The sequence below is a fragment of the Hypomesus nipponensis genome, chromosome 18 (genome assembly GCF_054491055.1).
Source record: "Hypomesus nipponensis isolate SF chromosome 18, ASM5449105v1, whole genome shotgun sequence".
NCBI classification, from domain to species: Eukaryota; Metazoa; Chordata; class Actinopteri; order Osmeriformes; family Osmeridae; genus Hypomesus; species Hypomesus nipponensis.
This window is the reverse complement of record NC_140378.1, coordinates 5,471,948-5,492,500: the sequence shown is the minus strand read 5'-3', so window position 1 is coordinate 5,492,500 and position 20,553 is coordinate 5,471,948. Positions and strand designations below refer to the sequence as shown.

At 46.7% G+C, this 20,553-nt stretch overlaps 3 protein-coding genes across 4 annotated transcripts in view; 2 read left to right on the top strand and 1 right to left on the bottom strand.

Moving 5' to 3' along the window:
- dip2ba (DIP2 acetate--CoA ligase B (putative)a) overlaps window positions 1-12,810 on the top strand; it is a 37,615-nt gene extending 24,805 nt beyond the window's left edge. Inside the window, exons 16-38 of the mRNA XM_084679802.1 lie at window positions 1-47; window positions 258-372; window positions 514-653; window positions 1,080-1,216; window positions 2,135-2,215; window positions 2,527-2,654; window positions 2,773-2,887; window positions 3,177-3,378; window positions 3,924-4,036; window positions 5,120-5,200; window positions 5,341-5,464; window positions 5,610-5,731; window positions 5,862-5,973; window positions 6,204-6,313; window positions 6,424-6,554; window positions 6,935-7,103; window positions 7,446-7,616; window positions 7,840-7,901; window positions 8,346-8,403; window positions 8,533-8,607; window positions 8,712-8,886; window positions 9,052-9,175; window positions 9,581-12,810. The exon at window positions 1-47 is cut by the window's left edge and continues 73 nt beyond it. Coding sequence (XP_084535928.1) covers window positions 1-47; window positions 258-372; window positions 514-653; window positions 1,080-1,216; window positions 2,135-2,215; window positions 2,527-2,654; window positions 2,773-2,887; window positions 3,177-3,378; window positions 3,924-4,036; window positions 5,120-5,200; window positions 5,341-5,464; window positions 5,610-5,731; window positions 5,862-5,973; window positions 6,204-6,313; window positions 6,424-6,554; window positions 6,935-7,103; window positions 7,446-7,616; window positions 7,840-7,901; window positions 8,346-8,403; window positions 8,533-8,607; window positions 8,712-8,886; window positions 9,052-9,175; window positions 9,581-9,833 — 2,845 coding nt within the window. The 3' untranslated portion in view covers window positions 9,834-12,810. The remainder of the gene's footprint in view (window positions 48-257; window positions 373-513; window positions 654-1,079; window positions 1,217-2,134; window positions 2,216-2,526; window positions 2,655-2,772; window positions 2,888-3,176; window positions 3,379-3,923; window positions 4,037-5,119; window positions 5,201-5,340; window positions 5,465-5,609; window positions 5,732-5,861; window positions 5,974-6,203; window positions 6,314-6,423; window positions 6,555-6,934; window positions 7,104-7,445; window positions 7,617-7,839; window positions 7,902-8,345; window positions 8,404-8,532; window positions 8,608-8,711; window positions 8,887-9,051; window positions 9,176-9,580) is intronic.
- A 2,707-nt stretch (window positions 12,811-15,517) lies between these two features.
- Window positions 15,518-18,363, bottom strand: LOC146251678 (transmembrane protease serine 12). 2 transcript variants are annotated; one of them, XM_084680772.1, is made up of 5 exons: window positions 18,281-18,345; window positions 17,843-18,027; window positions 16,275-16,546; window positions 16,028-16,170; window positions 15,518-15,923 (listed from the first exon to the last, which is right to left on the bottom strand). In XM_084680772.1, exons 1-5 carry the CDS (start codon window positions 18,290-18,292, stop codon window positions 15,687-15,689), a joined length of 849 nt encoding a protein of 282 aa, XP_084536898.1. In that variant the 5' UTR covers window positions 18,293-18,345; the 3' UTR covers window positions 15,518-15,686. The 2 variants fall into 2 exon arrangements, with proteins under 2 accessions (XP_084536898.1, XP_084536897.1); XM_084680771.1 differs by having other exon boundaries at window positions 15,528-15,923; window positions 18,206-18,363.
- Window positions 18,364-18,743: 380 nt separating this feature from the next.
- Window positions 18,744-20,553, top strand: part of scn8aa (sodium channel, voltage gated, type VIII, alpha subunit a) — a 46,784-nt gene continuing 44,974 nt past the window's right edge. Inside the window, exon 1 of the mRNA XM_084680066.1 lies at window positions 18,744-19,049. The gene's annotated coding sequence lies outside the window, so the exon portion shown is untranslated. The remainder of the gene's footprint in view (window positions 19,050-20,553) is intronic.

Here is a 20,553-nt window from a genome sequence, read left to right as displayed (position 1 = left end):
CCTGTCATCCATACGCATGCTCATAGTGGCAGACGGAGCCAACCCCTGTAAGACACACACACACACGCACACCCTCATACAAAAAAAGCACCTTTCCCAACGGCATATTTAAGCGTCCGCAAACATTGTCTACTTTGCATGTTACACAACAGTAAACGACTTCACTGAATTAGTGTTACTAAGGACAGAGACATTTCCCAGTATGTCAGTGTTGTGGGGCGTATTTCCGCTCACCCTGGGTACGCTGCTTCCATCAGGGTCGGTGTCGTCCTGCGACGCCTTCCTCAACGTGTTCCAGTCCCACGGCCTGAAGCCTGAGGTCATCTGCCCCTGTGCCTCGTCCCCCGAGGCCCTCACTGTGGCCATACGCAGGTACTGCAGCCCTGACACACACACACACACACACACACACACACACACACACAGGAACTGCATTGGAGTCAGGTTGTTTACTAAATTGTCCATCAACGTATACTATATATCCCCCCTCCCTCCCTACCTCCCTCCCCCTAGGCCCGGTGCCCGCGGTGCCCCCCTCCCAGCCAGGGCCATCCTCTCCATGGGGGGTCTGAGCCACGGGGTGATCAGGGTCAACACGGAGGACAAGAACTCTGCCCTCACCGTGCAGGACGTGGGCCACGTCATGCCTGGAGGTCTGACAGCCCGGACAGCTGCCCTCAGGACAGCACACACTACACTACACACTTGTTTACCACCCTACACTACACACTTGTTTACCACCCTACACTACACACTTGTTTACCACCCTACACTACACACTTGTTTACCACCCTACACTACACACTTGTTTACCACACTACATTACACTACACTCTTGTTTACCACACTACACTCGTGTTTACCACACTACACTACACACTTGTTTACCACACCACACGATACACCTGTTTCCCACATTACATCAAGATCTGCTCATGCTTGCCTGTTAACATGCAGTCTACTAGACCATCATTGACAGTTGTGCTTGTGTTGGAATGACATGCTTACTTGTGCACGTGAGCTCAGAGGTGAGACTCATGACGTGTGTGTGTGTGTGTGTGTGTGTGTGTGTGTGTCAGCTCTGATGTGTATAGTGAAGCCTGACGGGCCTCCTCAGCTGTGTAAGACGGATGAGATCGGAGAGATCGTCCTCAACTCTCGCGCCGGAGGCACCATGTACTACGGCCTCCCTGGAGTCACCAAGAACACCTTCGAGGTCTCAGCTCTGCCCTCTGTTCTACTGTCTACTCTACTGTCAACTCTACTGTCTACTCTACTGTCTACTCTGCTGTCTGTTCTACTGCCTACTCTACTGTCTGTTCTACTGTCTACTCTACTGTCTGTTCTACTGTCTACTCTACTGTCTGTTCTACTGTCTACTCTACTGTCTACTCTACTGTCTACTCTACTGTCTACTCTACTATCTACTCTACTGTCTACTCTGCTGTCTGTTCTACTGTCTACTCTACTGTCTGTTCTACTGTCTACTCTACTGTCTGTTCTACTGTCTACTCTACTGTCTACTCTACTGTCAACTCTACTGTCTACTCTACTGTCAACTCTACTGTCTGTTCTACTGTCTACTCTACTGTCTACTCTACTGTCAACTCTACTGTCTACTCTACTTTCAACTCTACTGTCTGTTCTACTGTCAACTCTACTGTCTGTTCTACTGTCAACTCTACTGTCTACTCTACTGTCAACTCTACTGTCTACTCTACTGTCAACTCTTCTGTTTGTTCTACTGTCTCCTCTACTGTCTACTCTACTGTCTGTTCTACTGTCTACTCTACTGTCAACTCTACTGTCAACTCTACTGTCTGTTCTACTGTCTACTCTACTGTCAACTCTACTGTCTACTCTACTGTCAACTCTACTGTCTGTTCTACTGTCTACTCTACTGTCTACTCTACTGTCAACTCTACTGTCTGTTCTACTGTCTACTCTACTGTCTACTCTACTGTCTACTCTACTGTCTACTCTACTGTCAACTCTTCTGTTTGTTCTACTGTCTCCTCTACTGTCAACTCTACTGTCTGTTCTACTGTCAACTCAGCCCTCTGTTCTACTCATGACTGGCCTCTACTGTGAACTCTACTCAAGTGTGTGTGTGTGTGTGTGTCCTTATCTGTAGGTCATACCAGTGAACCAGGCTGGAGCTCCTATAGGAGAGATCCCCTTCACCCGCACTGGGCTGCTCGGCTTCGTCGGGCCAGTAAGACACACACTCTCTCTCACTCACACACTCACTCTCTCATTCTCACTCACTTACACATATACATCTAACATGTACATATTTGCATACCCCCCCCCCCCAAAAAAAAAAACACACACAAAACTCACTCACTCTCTCACACATATACTATACTATCTATACGGGTACATATGTGCACACGCACCCAAATACACACACCCCAATACATGAACATGTATTTACACACACAAAACGACTTCCTTTCAGTCTTTAAAACAGCATATCACCCAATTGGCTAGCTGACCTCTCTCCCCTTCCTCCCCTCCCCCCAGGGCAGCCTGGTGTTTGTGGTGGGGAAGAACGAAGGCCTGCTGACCGTGAGCGGACGACGGCACAACGCTGACGACCTGGTGGCCACCGCACTGGCTGTGGAGCCCGTCAAAACAGTCTACAGGGGCAGGTGTGTGTGTGCGCACGTGGTGTGTGTGTCGCTGTATCCAGTGTGCCTGCGTGTGTGTGTGCCGGTATGCAGCGTGTGTGTGCCCCCATGAACGCGGCGTGTTCCTGGTGTGTGTCAGGATTGCCGTGTTCTCCGTGACGGTGTTCTACGATGAGAGGATCGTGATCGTGGCCGAGCAGAGACCAGACGCCAGCGAGGAGGACAGCTTCCAGTGGATGAGCAGAGTCCTGCAGGTACTCCCATCAGCCCTTCATCAAACCCCAGCATACACTCCTCCTAAATTCATCAACACCATCTGTCCATCCCTGCTCTGGTCACCGACAGGATATCTCTCTCCACATTGGCACAGTCAATGGTCTAAATCTCCATGTTTTTCACAGATCCCCATGCTACTGTACCTAAACAGTGTGTGTACCTGTGTGTGTACCTGTGTGTGTACCTGTGTGTGTACCTGTGTGTGTGTGTGTGTGTGTGTGTGTCTGTGTCTGTGTGTGTATCTGTGTGTGTGTGTGTCCTCCCCAGGCCATAGACAGCATCCACCAGGTGGGGCTGTACTGCCTGGCCCTGGTACCCGCCAACACGCTGCCCAAGACGCCCCTGGGAGGGATCCACATCTCAGAGACCAAGCAGAACTTCCTGGAGGGCAACCTGCACCCCTGCAACATCCTGCTGTGCCCCCACACCTGTGTCACCAACCTGCCCAAGCCCCGGCAGAAACAGCCAGGTGAGCAGAGAGGCGGGCCGGGGTTAGGGCTAGGGCTGCCTTATCTTTGTTAGCAATACGAAATGTTAAGTTCTTTTAATGAGGGTTTCACATTATTTCAAACATATGGATCCAAATCTGTAAAAAAAGGAAAGATTATAGAGAAGATTATATATATATATATATATATATATATATATATATATATATATATATATATATATATATATATATATATATATATATATATATACATACATACATACATACATACATACATACATACATACATACATACATACATACATACATACATACATACATACATACATACATACATACATACATACATACATACACACAATACAAGGGTAAACAGTTTCCCAAGTTCATGGCTATTCACAAGTCCACAGTGATTAAAACACACACGGGCAGTTCCAATCTGCAAAAACAACACATACCGCACATTTGTGAATGTCCTCAACACACCAATCAATCAAACAAGCAAAATCTATTGTATCAGTGTGATGTCCCATGTGTGTGACCCTGCTGTGTTTGGGGGACAGTGGGGGTGGGGCCAGCGTCCATCATGGTGGGGAACCTGGTGGCAGGGAAGAGGATCGCCCAGGCGACCGGCCGGGAGCTGGGCGTGGTGGAGGACGAGGGCCTGGTCAGGAAGGTGAGCCCAGCCAGACTCCACCCAGGCCTGCTGTCTGGAGGGAGCCTGCACAACAACATGCTGCACACACCACTAGAGCTACTGGGAGATGGGTGGATGGAGGGATAGAGAGATATAAAAGATAGATAGACAGTTGGAATAAGAAAGAAGAAAGCTAGAACTTATCGATCCCAGACGTAAAATAGTAGCTCGGAACCTTGTGTGTACAAAAAAAAGAAAGAAAGGAATTGCTTATCCCAGTGTATTATTGACATCTACTGCGCAGTTAGAGATGCTAGCAACTTGAGGTGAGGGCTGGATGCAAACAGGAAGTGGTGACTGCTGACTTCCTGTCCTAAGGCTGTGTTATGTTGTCCGTTCTGCTCTCACTGGGTAGCTTGCCATGTGGCCCACTGTGATGGTAAGAGCCGATAGGCCGGGCCCGGCGGGTGGGAGGGGCTAGTGCTGCTGGAGCCGCTGCTTGGTGGTGGAGGTGGTGTGCTTGGTTACCAGTGGCAGTCCCTCAGCGTGCGTGTGTGTGTGCGTGCGTGTGTTCGAGGTCAGCCCAGTCTGCATGCATCTCCTGCCCTCGTCTCCTCCCTCCACCGGGGGCGCTGCCACCCTGGTCTGCCAGTAGGTGGCACAGAGGAATGCTAGCCTGCGAGGGCATGGCCAGCACCCTGTGTGCGTGTGTGTGTGTTTACCGCGCTGTGGCTAACTCCCCCCTCCCCGCCTCTTGTCATCCAACTCTTCCTGTATTCTGTCCTTGGGTTGGTCCGTGGGCCTCCAAAGCTTGGCTTGCTGTTGGTGTTGCCAGCTGGGAGCCTCTCTGGGCTCCTCCTGCAGAGGCCTGCTGGGGGGGGTCTGGGAGTGTTGTGTTTTTATCCAGGCCAAGTGGAATGGAAACCTTTTAGTTTCTCAGCTCACCGGGCAGAGATGGAGGCCATTTTAGTTTCAGACCCCCCTCCAAAAAGAAGGGGGGCAAAAATGGGGTGCTGTTATCGAGAGAGGGCGTTGCACTTGGTCGGGGGGGATTCTGTGTTGATAGTCTTGAATACACACACACACTCTCTCTCACTCTCGGCACCATCTGTATCCCTGCAGCACCAGTTCTTGTCTGAGGCCTTACAGTGGAGAGCCCAGACTGACCCAGACCACGTTCTGTACGTGCTGCTCAACGCCAAGGTAACCCCCCCCCCCCCCCCCCCCACACACACACACACGCACACACACAGAGTGTGTCCTCATGGTATACACACATGACGGCCGAATCAAGCGTGCCCACCGTGGCTGTGCCGGGGTGTAATACCCTGTCTGTCCTCCAGGGGGTGGCAGTGTGCACAGCCACCTGTGTCCAGCTGCACAAGCGTGCAGAGAAGATCACCTCAGCCCTGCTGGAGAGAGGAGGCCTCAACACCGGAGACAACGTGGTGCTGCTCTATCCTCCAGGTCAGCTGTGTACACACACACACGAGCGAGCAGCACAACCCAGGCTGTTCACGGCGCTGTTCGTCCCAGCTTTCTGTCACCGCCTGGTGGACTTTTCCCTAAACCCTGATGTCCTTGTGCATCTCTGCGTCTGCCTGTCGCCCAGGGATCGACCTGATTGCGGCCTTCTACGGCTGTCTCTACGCCGGAGTCATCCCCGTGACCGTGCGCCCCCCCCACCCCCAAAACCTGGCCGCTACCCTCCCCACAGTCCGGATGATCATAGACGTAAGTCAGCGACCCTCCCCCCGCCCACTGCTCTAATGAGACCCAGTTACTCTCTCTGAGACTTCAGTCTAGTCTATATTTCTGATGTCTGTCATCACTGCTCCCCCCCACCCCACCCCCCCTCCTGCAGGTGAGCAAGGCGGCGTGCATCCTCACCACCCAGCCCCTCATGAGAATCCTCAGGTCCAGAGAGGCCGCCGCCAGCGTCAACATCAAGACCTGGCCCACCATCATAGACACAGGTACCAGCCCCGTCTGTCTGTCTGCCCGTCTGTCTGCCTGTCTGTCTGTCTGCCCGTCTGTCTGTCTGCCTGTCTGTCTGTCTGCCCGTCTGTCTGCCTGTCGGCCTGTCTGTCTGTCTGTCTGCCTGTCTCACCACACACCAGATCTCCCACCATGGGGGCTTGCTGCTGGTTTCTTTAGCTGTTTGAGTCAGGACCTTGTGTTAAAGGTATTGTGTGTGTGTGTCCAGATGACCTTCCCAGGAGACGGCCCCCCCAGCTCTACAAGCCCCCCACAGCAGAGATGCTGGCCTACCTGGACTTCAGTGTGTCCACCACGGGCATGCTCACTGGGGTCAAGGTGCGGGCCCCTCTGGACTTTCCCAGAGACTGGCTGACACGTCCACTCTCAAGTTCAATATGATTGATGGAAAACCTCATTTTAATCTGTGTGTGTGTGTGTGTGTTCAGATGTCCCATGCTGCCACCAGTACTCTGTGTCGCTCCATCAAGCTGCAGTGCGAGCTGTACTCGTCCCGTCAAATAGCCATCTGCCTGGACCCCTACTGTGGCCTGGGCTTCGTACTGTGGTGCCTCTCCAGGTAGGACACACTCACACACTGCATTTGAAAGCCTTTTCCGTCCCGACAGCTCACCGGATAAGTGTTGTACCATGCAGGCCGAGGCATTACTGCAGCGACGTGGGTTTGAATCGGGCCTGGGCCCTTCGCTTCCCTTCTCCTCTCTCCCCTTTTCCTGCCTCTGCTGTCACACTACACTTAACCACTGTCTAATAAAGCACACATCCTTTGTTGTCATAACACAAAATTCTATTTTTCTTTTCTTTTTCTTTTTTTACTGTAATGTGCTGTTCAACAACAACAATTCCCCAAATAAATGTTCCAAATACAAACCACCACACAGACTGCACACACCATGTCAATTAGGATGTTCCTTTGTGTGTGTGTGTGTGTGTGTGTAGTGTGTACTCTGGCCACCAGTCCATCCTGATCCCCCCTCTGGAGCTGGAGGGCGCCCTGCCCCTGTGGCTGAGCACGCTCAGTCAGTACAAGATCAGGGACACCTTCTGCTCCTACTCTGTCATGGAGCTCTGCACTAAGGGCCTGGGCATGCAGACGGAGATCCTGAAGGTCAGGATCACTCACACTCGCTCTCACACTCGCACACACTGTCTCTCTCTCACCGACACGTGCACACTCACACACTCTCTCTCACAGTCTCTCTCTCTCTCTCTCTCTCTCTCTCTCTCTCTCTCTCTCTCTCTCTCTCTCTCTCTCTCTCTCTCTCTCTCTCTCTCTCTCTCTCTCTTTCACTGACACATGCACACACTCTCTCTCTCTCTCTCTTTCTCTCTTTCTCTCTCTGTCTCTCTCTCTGTCTCTCTCTCTCACGCACACACTGTCACACACAGTGAGCACTTGTGTCCTGTGCGTCACCGTGGCCGCCCCCCCGCGGGGCCGTGTGTGTTGCAGGCGAGGGGGGTGAACCTGTCGTGTGTAAGGAGCTGCGTGGTGATAGCAGAGGAGCGGCCTCGCCTCACCCTCACCCAGTCCTTCTCCAAGCTCTTCAAAGACCTGGGCCTGTCGCCCCGCGCCGTCAGCACCGCCTTCGGCTCCAGGGTCAACCTGGCCATCTGCCTCCAGGTGGGGACACACACACACGGACATGGACACACACACACAGCACGCACGTGCAAACACACCTGAGCGTGGACACATACCGGCTCACAGATGCGTTATGCCAATGTGTTAGTATGTGTGTGTGTGTGTGTGTGTCCCACAACTTTCTCTTCAAAGCAGCAGTGTTTAATACAACATGGATACACAGGGTGCAAGCTCAACTTTCCCCTCTGTGCCTCCCCTACAGGGTACTTCTGGACCAGACCCTTCCACAGTCTACGTGGATATGAAGTCTCTCCGCCATGACAGGTAGGTCCCAGACACCAGGCTGTAGCGAGCCAGCTCCAGGTAAATAGAAGGCACGTAGAACTACAGACACCAGGCTGTAGCGAGCCAGCTCCAGGTAAATAGAAGGCATGTAGAACTACAGACACCAGGCTGTAGCGAGCCAGCTCCAGGTAAATAGAAGGCACGTAGAACTACAGACACCAGGCTGTAGCGAGCCAGCTCCAGGTAAATAGAAGGCATGTAGAACTACAGACACCAGACTGTAGCTAGCCAGCTCCAGGTAAATAGAGCCGTAGAAATACAGAGACCAGACTGTAGCGAGCCAGCTCCAGGTAAATAGAAGGCATGTAGAACTACAGACACCAGACTGTAGCTAGCCAGCTCCAGGTAAATAGAGCCGTAGAACTACACAGACCAGAGAGCCACACACTGACTGTGTTCCTGTCCCATGTGTGTGCCTTCCAGAGTGAGGCTGGTGGAGAGGGGAGCCCCTCAGAGTCTTCCCCTCATGGAGTCAGGAACAGTGAGTATCTCCTTCCTGACGACTGTCAACCCACGCTGGACCTCCGGCATAGTTGCCTTGTGTTTCAGTTCTAGCTCAAGCAGGGTAGGTAGGCTGTTCTATTGAACATGGACCGTTCTGTCCTGTCAGATTCTCCCAGGGGTGAGGGTGATCATTGTCAACCCAGAGACCAGGGGTCCGTTGGGAGACTCCCATCTCGGGGAGGTAAGTGTCCTTTTCCCTGTTACTTTCCCCTCGTCAAATCCATGATAGACCCACTTGTTTTAGCCTCATACTCCACTCCCTGCGTGTGTGTGTGTGTGTCTCAGATCTGGGTGAACAGCCCTCACAGCGCCAGCGGCTACTACACCATCTACGGCGAGGAGAGCCTGCAGGCGGACCACTTCAACACCCGGCTGAGCTTCGGGGAGCCCCAGACCCTGTGGGCCCGCACCGGGTACCTGGGCTTCGTCAAGAGGACTGAGCTGCTGGACGCCAGTGGAGGTGAGGAGGAGGGAGGGGGGGGGAGGTTGTACGGTGTAGCAATGACATATATTCCCCCCCCCCCCCTCAACCGTGAGTTTGCGATAGCCAGAATATTGTGTGGGTTCAGGGTGAAAAGCCAAGCCACGCTGACCCCCCCCCCCCCCCCAAACCTCTCCCGTTCAGACCGGCACGACGCCCTGTTCGTGGTGGGCTACCTGGACGAGACCCTGGAGCTCCGGGGCCTGAGGTACCACCCCATCGACATCGAGACGTCCGTCTCCCGGGCTCACCGCAGCATCGCCGAGAGGTACGACCCTGCGCCCCAGAGATGCTGCATGCACTCCCACAACACCCTGATATACCCTGTGTGTCTGTCTGTGTGTCTGTGTCTGTGTGTATACACTCACACAAAGGATGTGTTCACTTCATTTACCCCCCATGACCTGAAGAATCAGCTCACAGCGTCTGATACCTTTGGAATATACTTTTACACTTGTATACAATCATGTTTTTTGCATGCAAACACATCAGTCGCTAAACAACGAACGTATCCGAGCCCGAGGTTGTCGTTTCACCATTTGGCGCTCGAGTGCTGTCGAGTGTGCAGTACGCACATGTCGCCAGCAGGCTGCGTCGATAGGCACACCCACACGGCCGTGCACCCCTGGCGGCCCTGTCTCAACCTCTCCCTCCCCGTGTCCCTGTGTTCCAGCGCCGTGTTCACCTGGACCAACCTGCTGGTGGTGGTGGCGGAGCTGGCGGGCTCGGAGCAGGAGGCCCTGGACCTGGTGCCCCTGGTGACCAACGTGGTGCTGGAGGAGCACCACCTCATCGTGGGGGTGGTGGTGGTGGTGGACCCCGGGGTCATCCCCATCAACTCCCGCGGGGAGAAGCAGCGCATGCACCTGAGGGACTCTTTCCTGGCCGACCAGCTGGACCCCATCTACGTGGCCTACAACATGTGAAGACCCTTCCTGGCTGGCGCCCGCGTTCACACACACACACGCGCGCGCGCGCATGTATGTATACACACTGTCTTGAATCTGGAGACTTGGTGACCTTGGAAAGAGGGGGAAAGGACTGGAGTGGGGGGGGGGGACTGATGCAACCCTTCTTATGAAGAGGTGACACGCACACAGTGGACAATGCTTCTCCCCACTCCCTGCAGCCCTCTCTCTCCCTGGCTCTGGGCTGGGTGTGTTACCCAAGTGAGGCAGTGGGAGACTACTGTGCTTGACCCGAGCTAAGCCTCTTAACTGTTGCTCCACTTCCTGACCGGCTCTGAGAAAAACGTCCGGCAGAGGATGAGGCCGGCGGCCCCCTTCTTCTTGACGGTGGCGTTCCGCCGAGAGGGAGACCACCTCCCCCCCCGCCGCTCGTCCGCTCCTCCTCTCCCCGACCGCACCTTTCACCGGACGTGACAGATGTCGTTTTGGAAATGACCACAGAGAAGACTCTTATCTCCTGGACTCCATCCATTCTCCATTTCTGTGAGTCTTCTTTTGTTCAGGATTGAGTTTTTGACCTTTTTTTGTAGTTTTATTGGGTAGGCAGGGGGTTGGGCAACACTGGTGGCACTGAGAGGAGCTCCGAGGCCTCCCTCCCTCCCTGTGCACTTTAACCCTCTGTCCTCCTCCGTGGAAGAAGGACCACACCTTCAGACTCTCCAGCAGTGTTACGGTGCCCTCACCGCGACCCTGCAGCCACGCCCGCACACCCGTCTGTGGTCCTCCCTGCTGACGTTGGAACACGCCTGGCTCCCAGAGAATCTCTGCGCCGGTCACAGCCATGCCTCCCAGACACAGGGCAGAAATGGCTTCATGAATGATTTAAAACAAAAATGTGGTTATGAGTCATGAACTGACTAATTCTTTAAAAACTAGTTCTTTGGATGAAAAGTGTTGAAGGTCAGCTACTAATACCAATGTTGCGTTTCCTAGTTCCCCACAGTGCAGCAATGGGTATCATCTCTCACTCAATAGACTTGACTTTACATTTGGATATTTTAGAAGGCAAACCAGTGCCTTTTCTTTAGCATGAAGCACAGTGTGGTCTTAAATAATGGATTTGGTGTGTTACCAAGAAAAAAAGAAAAGTGCTGTAGGTATAAAAATGAGGACAAGTGTTTGCCTTAGGAAACCTGTGGAACTTCTATACTTTTGTCAAAGCTTTCATTTTATCGCTGTGCTTAAATGATAGCAAAAGGGAGGCTGGATGGATGGTAAGGATGATATGTTGACTGTATGGGTTGTATTTTAGAGGTCAAATACTGTATTACTGGTGTTCATGTGTACATTGAAACTTATTGTATATGTTGAAAAAACTTGACTGATCTTTCATACTTGACAGCAAATTTCTGCACCACTGACTTAATGGTAAGTAACACATTGCAAAATTTGAGGACATTTATCAAAAGGTTTTGGCAGGTGGTTAACAATTTGCACTTTCCCATATCACATAACTTTTTGCAAGAAGCGTGAAAGTGAGAGTGCGTGAGCTTGTATGTGTGCCTGTTTAAAAGTGCATCATTTGCCTTTCCTAGAGCAAAAGAAAAAAAGTTGATTTTAATTTGATGAATATGAAAATGCTCAACAATGTTTTTGTTTTATGCCAGTTTATTTTTGTTGTCTGGCCTATTTTATGTCGACTCCACTGTACTGCAATTTTTATTCACTATGTCAAAGTTGTTTTTAAATGATTTTAAGGTAATTGACTTCCAATATCTAATGTTCTTTTACTCAGACTACTATTTAGCTATCGTTAACAAGATGCCACAACTCAAATCTGCAAATGTTTGACACAGATGTAGTTGAACTACTTGAATCACAATCATTGTAATTTACACAAGCCCATATTTTTGAATGATGTTGAGTTAAATGAGTTATAAATAAATGTTTCAACTTTTTGGGCTAGTCTGTTGTATTTGGCTTCTTCCAACTGTACATTAATACCGTCAAATTTTTAAGAGTATTGTAGATAATTTCCCTTTTATTCAATAACAATTGGTGCTATAGCTTGAAATGGGCTAATATTAACTATAATTTGCTTCAAAGTGTATGTGGGTACAAGAGGAATGGACAATATTTGTAATATCTGTAAAAAATGTTACAACTGTGAATCCTACTTCTGGTAGCCTTCTGTGAAGATACTGAATCATCACAGTTAATTCATGCAAATCATTGATAGCCTTCATATCATTTGAAACAGACAACTTTCAGTTGTGCATAAATGTGCTAAACTGATATGAATGTTCAATATTGTAACAGTTCTACAATGTACAAAACTACATGAGAAGTAGGAGTTACCATTTCGAATTTGTCCACTGTGTAAATTCTACTGCTGAGTAAAAAAATAAATATATAATGCAAAACTGGAGTGATCCAGCTGCAGCCACCCAGCCAAGCATCTCACTAAGAACAGAGGGGCCCCAATACGTGCCCCAGAATCACACTAACACTAACGCCAACTCACACACTGCTTCTTCTACACCGATTGTACCTTTTATTCTTAACAATGTGTTTTTAAATCATAACTGAGCATGATGAACAGAAGTTATTATTTTATATTTGTTTTTCATTTTTGCGAGTGACTGGTTTTCATTAGTGGGAGGATTGATTTTGTTAGTGAGAGGATTGGCTGTGTGAGTGAAGCTCGATACCATTGCAAAACTGGGGAGTTGACTTAAAAGCACAATATTGTATCTGTAAGGTTCAAAGAATATGAACCTTTCTGATGTTTCTTTTCAATTCTCAAGGGCCAGAAATACATACCTCAACAAAGTCTGCTCACTATGCATAGAAAAAGCTGCATTAAATTTGATTTCAGTATATGGTGCAATACCTTCCAACTCAGAAAAGGCATATGGAGGAGTATGTCTTATTTGACAAAATAATGTCATGTCACTGTATGTTTCATGTGAACAATAAAAAACAGGCTTTTGTGGGAGTGCCTCTGCGTTTCTGTTTAGCATGTGAAGTTACATATTATGTCCACTAGGTGTCAGGTCACTAATCTACTTCAAGTCTTTCATTTGTCAGGTACACAGAACAACACAAGGTCAGACTGGGCACTGAAATTCTTAAGACAAGACAACGCAAGCACCTGGCATAACATAACATATAAGTGTACAGAACATAATTTACATCTATGCTGAGCTTAAATAAGTGAAACTTCCTAAATATCCAGATAGCAATCTAGCAGCCTTCTTAGGTGAGTTCTCACACTTCTGCTATACTGAACATCCCATGCCCAGTGGATATTATCCAGTCATATTTAGCATAATTAGTATTTTGTGGCCCTTTAGTCATAAAGGGCATTATGGCTAATTGTGGGGATTACATTTTGAGACTAAAGGTGTCTCAAGAAAGCCAACATAAGCATATTCCATAAGCCTACATTGTATTTACCCAAACACTGATTATCACAACATCAACAACACAGTTTAAAAGGTTCACATCCAGTAAATGGCACAAGTAATAGTATAACAACGTGATACAATATTACGGTGTCATTTTACCTCGTGTGGACAACAAAATAAATGACAGAAGGTGAGATGAGGACTGGTTCTAGAATCTAGACTCACTCATACAATATGAGGAAAGTATGAGTAGAAATGTCAACTTTTAGATGTTGAGTCTCTGAGGGATCCCATAGTTCTTGGTAAACAGTTAACTACAGACATATCTAGCAGAACACAGTTAACTACAGTCATATCTAGAAGAACACAGTTAACTACAGTCATCTAGCAGAACACAGTTAACTACAGTCATATCTAGAAGAACACAGTTAACTACAGTCATCTAGCAGAACACAGTTAACTACAGTCATATCTAGAAGAACACAGTTAACTACAGTCATCTAGCAGAACACAGTTAACTACAGTCATATCTAGAAGAACACAGTTAACTACAGTCATCTAGCAGAACACAGTTAACTACAGTGATATCTAGCAGAACACAGTTAACTACAGTCATCTAGCAGAACACAGTTAACTACAGTCATCTAGCAGAACACAGTTAACTACAGTGATATCTAGCAGAACACAGTTAACTACAGTCATCTAGCAGAACACAGTTAACTACAGTCATCTAGCAGAACACAGTTAACTACAGTGATATCTAGCAGAACACAGTTAACTACAGTCATATCTAGAAGAACACAGTTAACTACAGTCATATCTAGAAGAACACAGTTAACTACAGTCATATCTAGAAGAACACAGTTAACTACAGTGATATCAAGCAGTGGTGATGAAGCAGTTTATGGGGCCCCCAAGATTTAGATGAAAATTAACAGAAGACATTAGAAACAAGTTTTAAGTGTAAAATGTTAATAACACTCGCAGACTGCATTAAAGGACAACAGTGATGTCCCACCACACAATATGTTATATAGGTCAGATTGTGCCTGGATTTACTACCTTAAGAGCTGCCAGCATGAATCACATCCATCATCACCATCAACTTGTGCCAAATTGTCTGTTACACTGTTCTGGATACTTCTTGTTAGTTCATAAATGTGCAGTGAACAAATGAATAACAACTAACTACTACTAATACTATTAATTTCAGAATCAGAATTCGGTTTATTCGCCATGTATGTTACACAAACACAGATTTTACTGTGGCAGGAAGGTGCAGACAAACATACACGGGTCTTAAATTAAGTAAAAAAGTACAATAGTTAAACTAATTCTAAGAACTAAACAATTTATAAAAGAAATATAAAATGTATGCATTATATAGCCAAAGGTATATGGACACCTGGTCACACCTACAAGAGCTTGTGGGACATCCCATTCCAAAACTATAGGCAGTTATGTACAGTGGACACAGTTATGGTGGAACAGGAAAGGGCATTCCCCAAATTGTTGCAACAGTTAAAAGTTAGAAGCACCTAATTGTCTAAAATGTCTTTGGATCCTGTAGCCTTTAAAATACTCTTCATCAGATCTAAGGGGCCTAGCCTGGACCCTAAGAGACTAGCATCCCTCCACCTCCAAACATTACAGCTGGCACTATATATTCCAGTAGGTAGTGTTCTCCTGGCATCCACCACAACCAGATTCATCCATCAGAGGGTAAAGCGTGTGTCTCTTCACCCCAGAGAATAACTTTCCACTGCTCCAGTGACAGCGATGTGCTTCACATCCATTCCAGCCGGTGCTTGGCATTGTGCATGCTGACTTGAGGCTGGTGCACAGCTGTTTGGCATAAAAACCCAGTTTGTGAAGCTCCTGAGGCACAGCTCTTGTGCTGGCTTTGCTTCCGGTTTAGTAGTCTGTGGTGAGTAAGGCAACAGATGGTCGTGATACACGCTTCAGCGTTCGGCAGGCCTGCTCTGTTTCTACTTATTTCCACAATTATAGCACTTACACAGATGACCACGGCTGAGCTAGGATGGCAGAAATCTCCCAAAATGACTTGTGGTAAAGGTGGTTTTCTATGACTGGGCCACGCTAAAAGTCACCGACCTCTTCAGTACGACCCATATTGTACTGCCCATGTCCCTCTATGGAGATTCCACGACTATGTGCTGGATTTTATAAACGAATGAAGGAGTGTGGCTGAAACACCTGAACTCAATAGGCTAATTAGTGTAGGTGCCCACATTTTGAGTGGACCATCTATGGCTAAAGGTTTGAACATACATTTGAGTTTGGTTTCAACTGTAGGAGGGGTGCAGTGTAAGGTGCCACAGCCATGTGGGCATCTTCACATGGGTCAAATATACGTCTGATATTCATGAAATCAACCTTTAATGAGACACTGAGGGGTCATGAGGCAAGATGATGGTCACTGGTCAGTGATGTGCCGGGCTCAACTCAGGATCAAACCAGCCAAGAGTAGAAGTAGTATGTAACTGGGATGTAAACTCCAGGCAGCAGACAGCGTCCTTGACTGGATCATCCGCAGCCAAGACACATACTTGCTCGTTCGAGTATACACTCCTGGCCTTTTAGCCAATCCACAATCCTCGCCAAAGCTTGTCACACCAACAAGGTAGAATCTGTCCTGATCCTCACTGTAGCACTGGAGAGGGCCTCCGCTGTCTCCCTAAAACCAGACAACAAATGAGTTCTACACTGGAGAAAGCCCTCAAATCTTCTGAAAACTTCAACAGAGATTTAGTGTTCAGTACGGTTTCAAATGTCTAATACCTGACATGAATCGACAGCACCCGTCTCTGACCCAGCACAAATCATAGTATCTGTGATTATACCATCGTACCAGTCGAGCTGGTTGCATTTGTTTCTGTTCATGAGCTCCACCTCAGCCTCTTGAAGTTTGGTGACTGTCAACCCTGTAAGCCCCCCATCTTTCATATCAGATCCTGTATCAACACTGACAATTTCAGATGAATTGACAGATGAACTGGGTCATAACATGGGTCGGCTTCATACAAACCTTTGTAAGTGTTGCTGCCCCAACCACTGATGAAACAGTGGTTGAAATGAAGGTTTGATTCCTCTGTTTCATTTGCCATTGAACAGACAGGCATGACATATTCATCAAAGTGCAATGGGGAGCTTAGAAGAAGAAGAGCTATATCATTGACAAAGCTGGCTTTTACGTAGTTCTTGTGGTGTATGACCAGATTAACGTTTTTGCGTTGGGAATGTTTTCCAGGTGCTGATAACACATGTAGACCTGCCACCACAGAAAGATGACTTCTTTTCCTGTCGGTCAAGAATAAATAAAAAAGTTTGAATTTGAGTCTTGCCTATGACTATTGTTATAACCACAGGACTCCAGACTAACTTTTTTTACTAGGAGCACAGTAGCCCCTGACTGAAAATTTTAGGAGCGCAAGCAGAAAACTAAGGGGCACACCTTATATTGACCTGCAATGCATTTATTAATGAAACTGGAGAGGGTAAAATTCAGTGGCAATTTTAGATCCTTTTTAGAGTGCTCAAGCACTCCTAATATTTTCTTAAATATATTGTTTATTATCATTTGATGCTGGTAGTTCATGAAGAAAGGGACATCCTTAGTTTTTTCATTCAATATTTTGCATAATAATACATAAATGTATTCATTGTTATCCAGTGAAAGTAGGGATTTATATTAGCAAGGGGGTTTACGTTTAGCACTTTTGCAAGGCACTGTATTCATGTCACATTCTCAGTGGGGGCTGAGCACCCCTATAGGTCTGATCCTAGAATCGCCCCTGCAACGCACCATATAAGCTTGAGTTTAAATACATTATTTAATGTGACATTACGTACTGTACATGCAAGTCTTAGCTAAATGACTTGAATGTATGATGCACTTTTCGATCAGTCTTCCGACACCACAACACGATACTTGCCGAGTATAACAGCGCAACAGCTCAAACACAGGCAGGGATACAGTAGCAACGCTAGTGCTAAATAAGTATTTAGCTGCTCGGCTCCATGACGCCGGGTAAGAAGGGCTAGTGAAACTGCTCACCAAAAGAACGAAGGGGCACCCACTTGTCTGGCAGATTAAGACATGTGCGTAGGAACCAAGCGAAAAATATCCTAAACTTTCCAAGACTTTTAGCTAGGTTTATAGGTACCTAGCGAAAAATAGCCAAAACTTTCCTAGACTTTAAGCTACGGTACTAATGCAGAAGGAACGCTGGTATCGCGGTCTTACTAGAACGTCGTATCTATGCGTTGTTGCTAACGTGTGCTGACATTGTACACACCCAATTAATTCAAAATGTGTAGGTCGCACATGCGCGAATGCTTGTAAAAAATGTTCGCACTGTCTCAAAAACTGGTCGCAAAATGCGACCATTTGGTCGCAGTCTGGAGCCCTGAACCAGGATGGTTTGGTATGTATATGGTGATCTTGATGCTGCATGCAGCAGGATTGCCAACTATGGAGATTGTGAGTGTGCTAATCCATCTTCTTGAAGATTTGTTTACTTTGTCTTCGTTAAAATCGAAATAAGAATTCCAAAACAAAATGGTGTTGTGTCTAAAAGGTGGGCTTATACTCACCGTTTGTCGGAGAAACAATGTGATGCTGTGAGCACCCAAAGGCTGTTGAGGATAGAACCACCACAGAAATGCGCCGAATTCACCTGAAGACTGACCAGCCATGGCCATGCCCCTACAGGTGCGTCATGCCCACCTACAATACGTGACCCACCTGGAGCGCCCACGAGCGGCCGTTGCCCACATATCTGTCAAACAGACAACACGCTATTGTTTATATCACAATTCATTTAAACTAAAAACAATATTGTAATGTCATTAAACTACAAAATGTCCTCTAACATTTAGACGAATATAACTTTTGGGTCTTGGGTACAGTATATAGGCGGTTTAGTATCTCGGGGATCAAGCGAGTATTTTACTTACAGGCTTTTGATATGTTGTACTGTCTGCCAAAAGTAAATGAATGGACAGGGTGCTTTGTATAATAATTACAAATACCTTAATGTCCATGTAGTCAAAGAAAAAATGTATGTAAATGAAAATGGACAGAATTGTGATGGAATGTCAACTCTCCAAAATCAATTTTGGGCTATCTTATGTTATCTGTCATCACGTCAATTGTCAGCTCTGTGACGTAAAGCGAACGTCGCTCATGTGAGATTGACGGATACAAAAAAAGATTGATTTTAGATTGTGTGGTTTGTTCAGAATGAAAAAAAACAACAATTTGGATTAACGGTCTTTTAATGCCTTCTCTGGGATCAACACACAAAATGCCAAATTATAAACAGATTAGTTTGTTATAGTTCAACAACAGTCAACATGTAGCCTAAAGGCTATTTCGTCATCAACTTATTTCGCCTACACGAGCCTCTTATTCTGAAGTAGGTTTATACTTAAAAAAGTGGAGTCACTATCATACTCAGTTGATAAGCCCATTTTGGTTCGTTGCAGAGCTGAATCGTCCATGCAAAACCTTTGACATGTTGTGATAGCTTTAATAGGCTACATTTGCCTTAGCCTGTTCAATTTGTTATGCTAAATGGTCTAAGATAAAAATTTGTGGTAGGCCTATTGATCGTTTTACAAAATGCACTTGCCGACACTCCCTTACATTTTGCTGAGAGTCATCAATTATGCAGGGTAACGGCACGCACTGAGAGCGAAGATAGCAGCAACAATATGGCGACAACCGCAGTTTCTCCCGAATCTTTTCGACATCTGCAGTCCAGCAACGCCTTTTTTGGTTTTCAGTAACGCTTGTAAAGTAAGTAAATTATATTTCCTTCCAAAACGATTGCATGTTTAGACGAATATGTGAAATTTCAGCCTGTCAATACCTTTATGAAAATGTCGCAGAGCCGACCACTGTCCAAGCATCCTTTTTTGACTAAATACTCAGCTCGCCTGTGCCACAGCATGATATATGGAATATATTTGCCTTATACCTATTTTATTCTGACATCTGATTGATCTCTGCCGATACATTGATTAAGGAAGAAATAATTATGGTGTTTTTTTTTCTCATTTTAACCAGGTAGGCTATCAATCAGAACCTCACATTTATAATTACGAATTCATATTATATTTACACCTCATGAAATGTTTCTTCATTCAGCACGCAGTAGTTAATCTTCGAATAAAGAGGTCTCGCATCAACCAATATTTTTTTCGCAATGAATGGTTGTTTTTTGGCAGTACATTTGAAGGGCTACCCTCCTTATGTCTTTCACCGTTTCGTTTAAGGAACCTGTAAGATAATTAGATTATCATACAATTGTCTATCTTATGTGGTATGTGTACATGGAACACATATCCCCTTATTGATCTGGTGGTCTACATGCCTTCACGGGTGTGGTGCATAGAATGCGTAAAAACGCATACAGCCTTATGAAACACTAGTTTATTCATTAAAATGATATGCAGCACAAATGTATTCAGATTTCTAAGTGTGTTTGTTCAGAGTAAATGTTCGTGATGGACCAATTGCTTGGTGAAAAATCTACAGAAACCACCCACTGCAGCATTCGGAACATTTCCTTGTTTGTGGGCCGCGCTTTTGGGTAAACGTGTACATCATTGTCGCTTGATGCTTATTTGTATCTGTAGGCTATAAGTTGTACCTTAAAACTATTAATGTCTGATGAAGACAGCGTTGGTCAATCGGTGTTAAACCATATGGCAAATTGCAAATGTAAAGACACTGTCGATTGACCGTGTATTTCGCGCGTTCTGAATTCGGGATGTGTTCATGTCTGGACAGAATGTCATTGATCTTTAGAGTTGTGAACTGGAGTATCGATAATGAGGGTAAAATAAGGCCGTTATTGCCTGACCTACAAGGGATATGGCTGGTGTATCCACTGAGGTTTCATATGTTCCCAAAAGCGGTCTATCCTTGAAAGGACATCAGTCTATACAGCTAATGTCGCCAGCATGTAGCCTTCGTTAGGACTATCATTTGATAGGTTTTATAGCAAAGTCTACATAGTTGTGAAGAAAAAGCCGGTGTGTGTAAACGATTCATTTGATTTAATGTGATTTGGGCCCATTGACCGGTGGCCAGGTGTGAGCTAATGTAAAGAAGCATTGTCCTATCTACGATCCTCCAATAGCTACCGCACTTTTTTTCTACATGAATGTGGCAGTAAAGAGCTAAACGTGTAACGCTAGCCACGCTATCGAGACAAGTTTACCTTATGCGCATTGTTTCGAACGTGGTTCTGAAATGGACAGCGCCCCAGACATGAAGAAGAGATGTGAACGGAACG

Excerpts from the sequence above, each read along its gene's own strand:
- LOC146251678 (XM_084680771.1), bottom strand. The coding sequence starts at position 18,292 with ATGGACATTAAGGTATTTGTAATTATTATACAAAGCACCCTGTCCATT. Across the intron at positions 18,028-18,205 it reads GTACAACATATCAAAAGCCT|ATATGTGGGCAACGGCCGCT; the intron begins GTAAGTAAAATA and ends TCTGTTTGACAG. Across the intron at positions 16,171-16,274 it reads GGGCAGCAACACTTACAAAG|GGTTGACAGTCACCAAACTT; the intron begins GTTTGTATGAAG and ends GGGGGCTTACAG.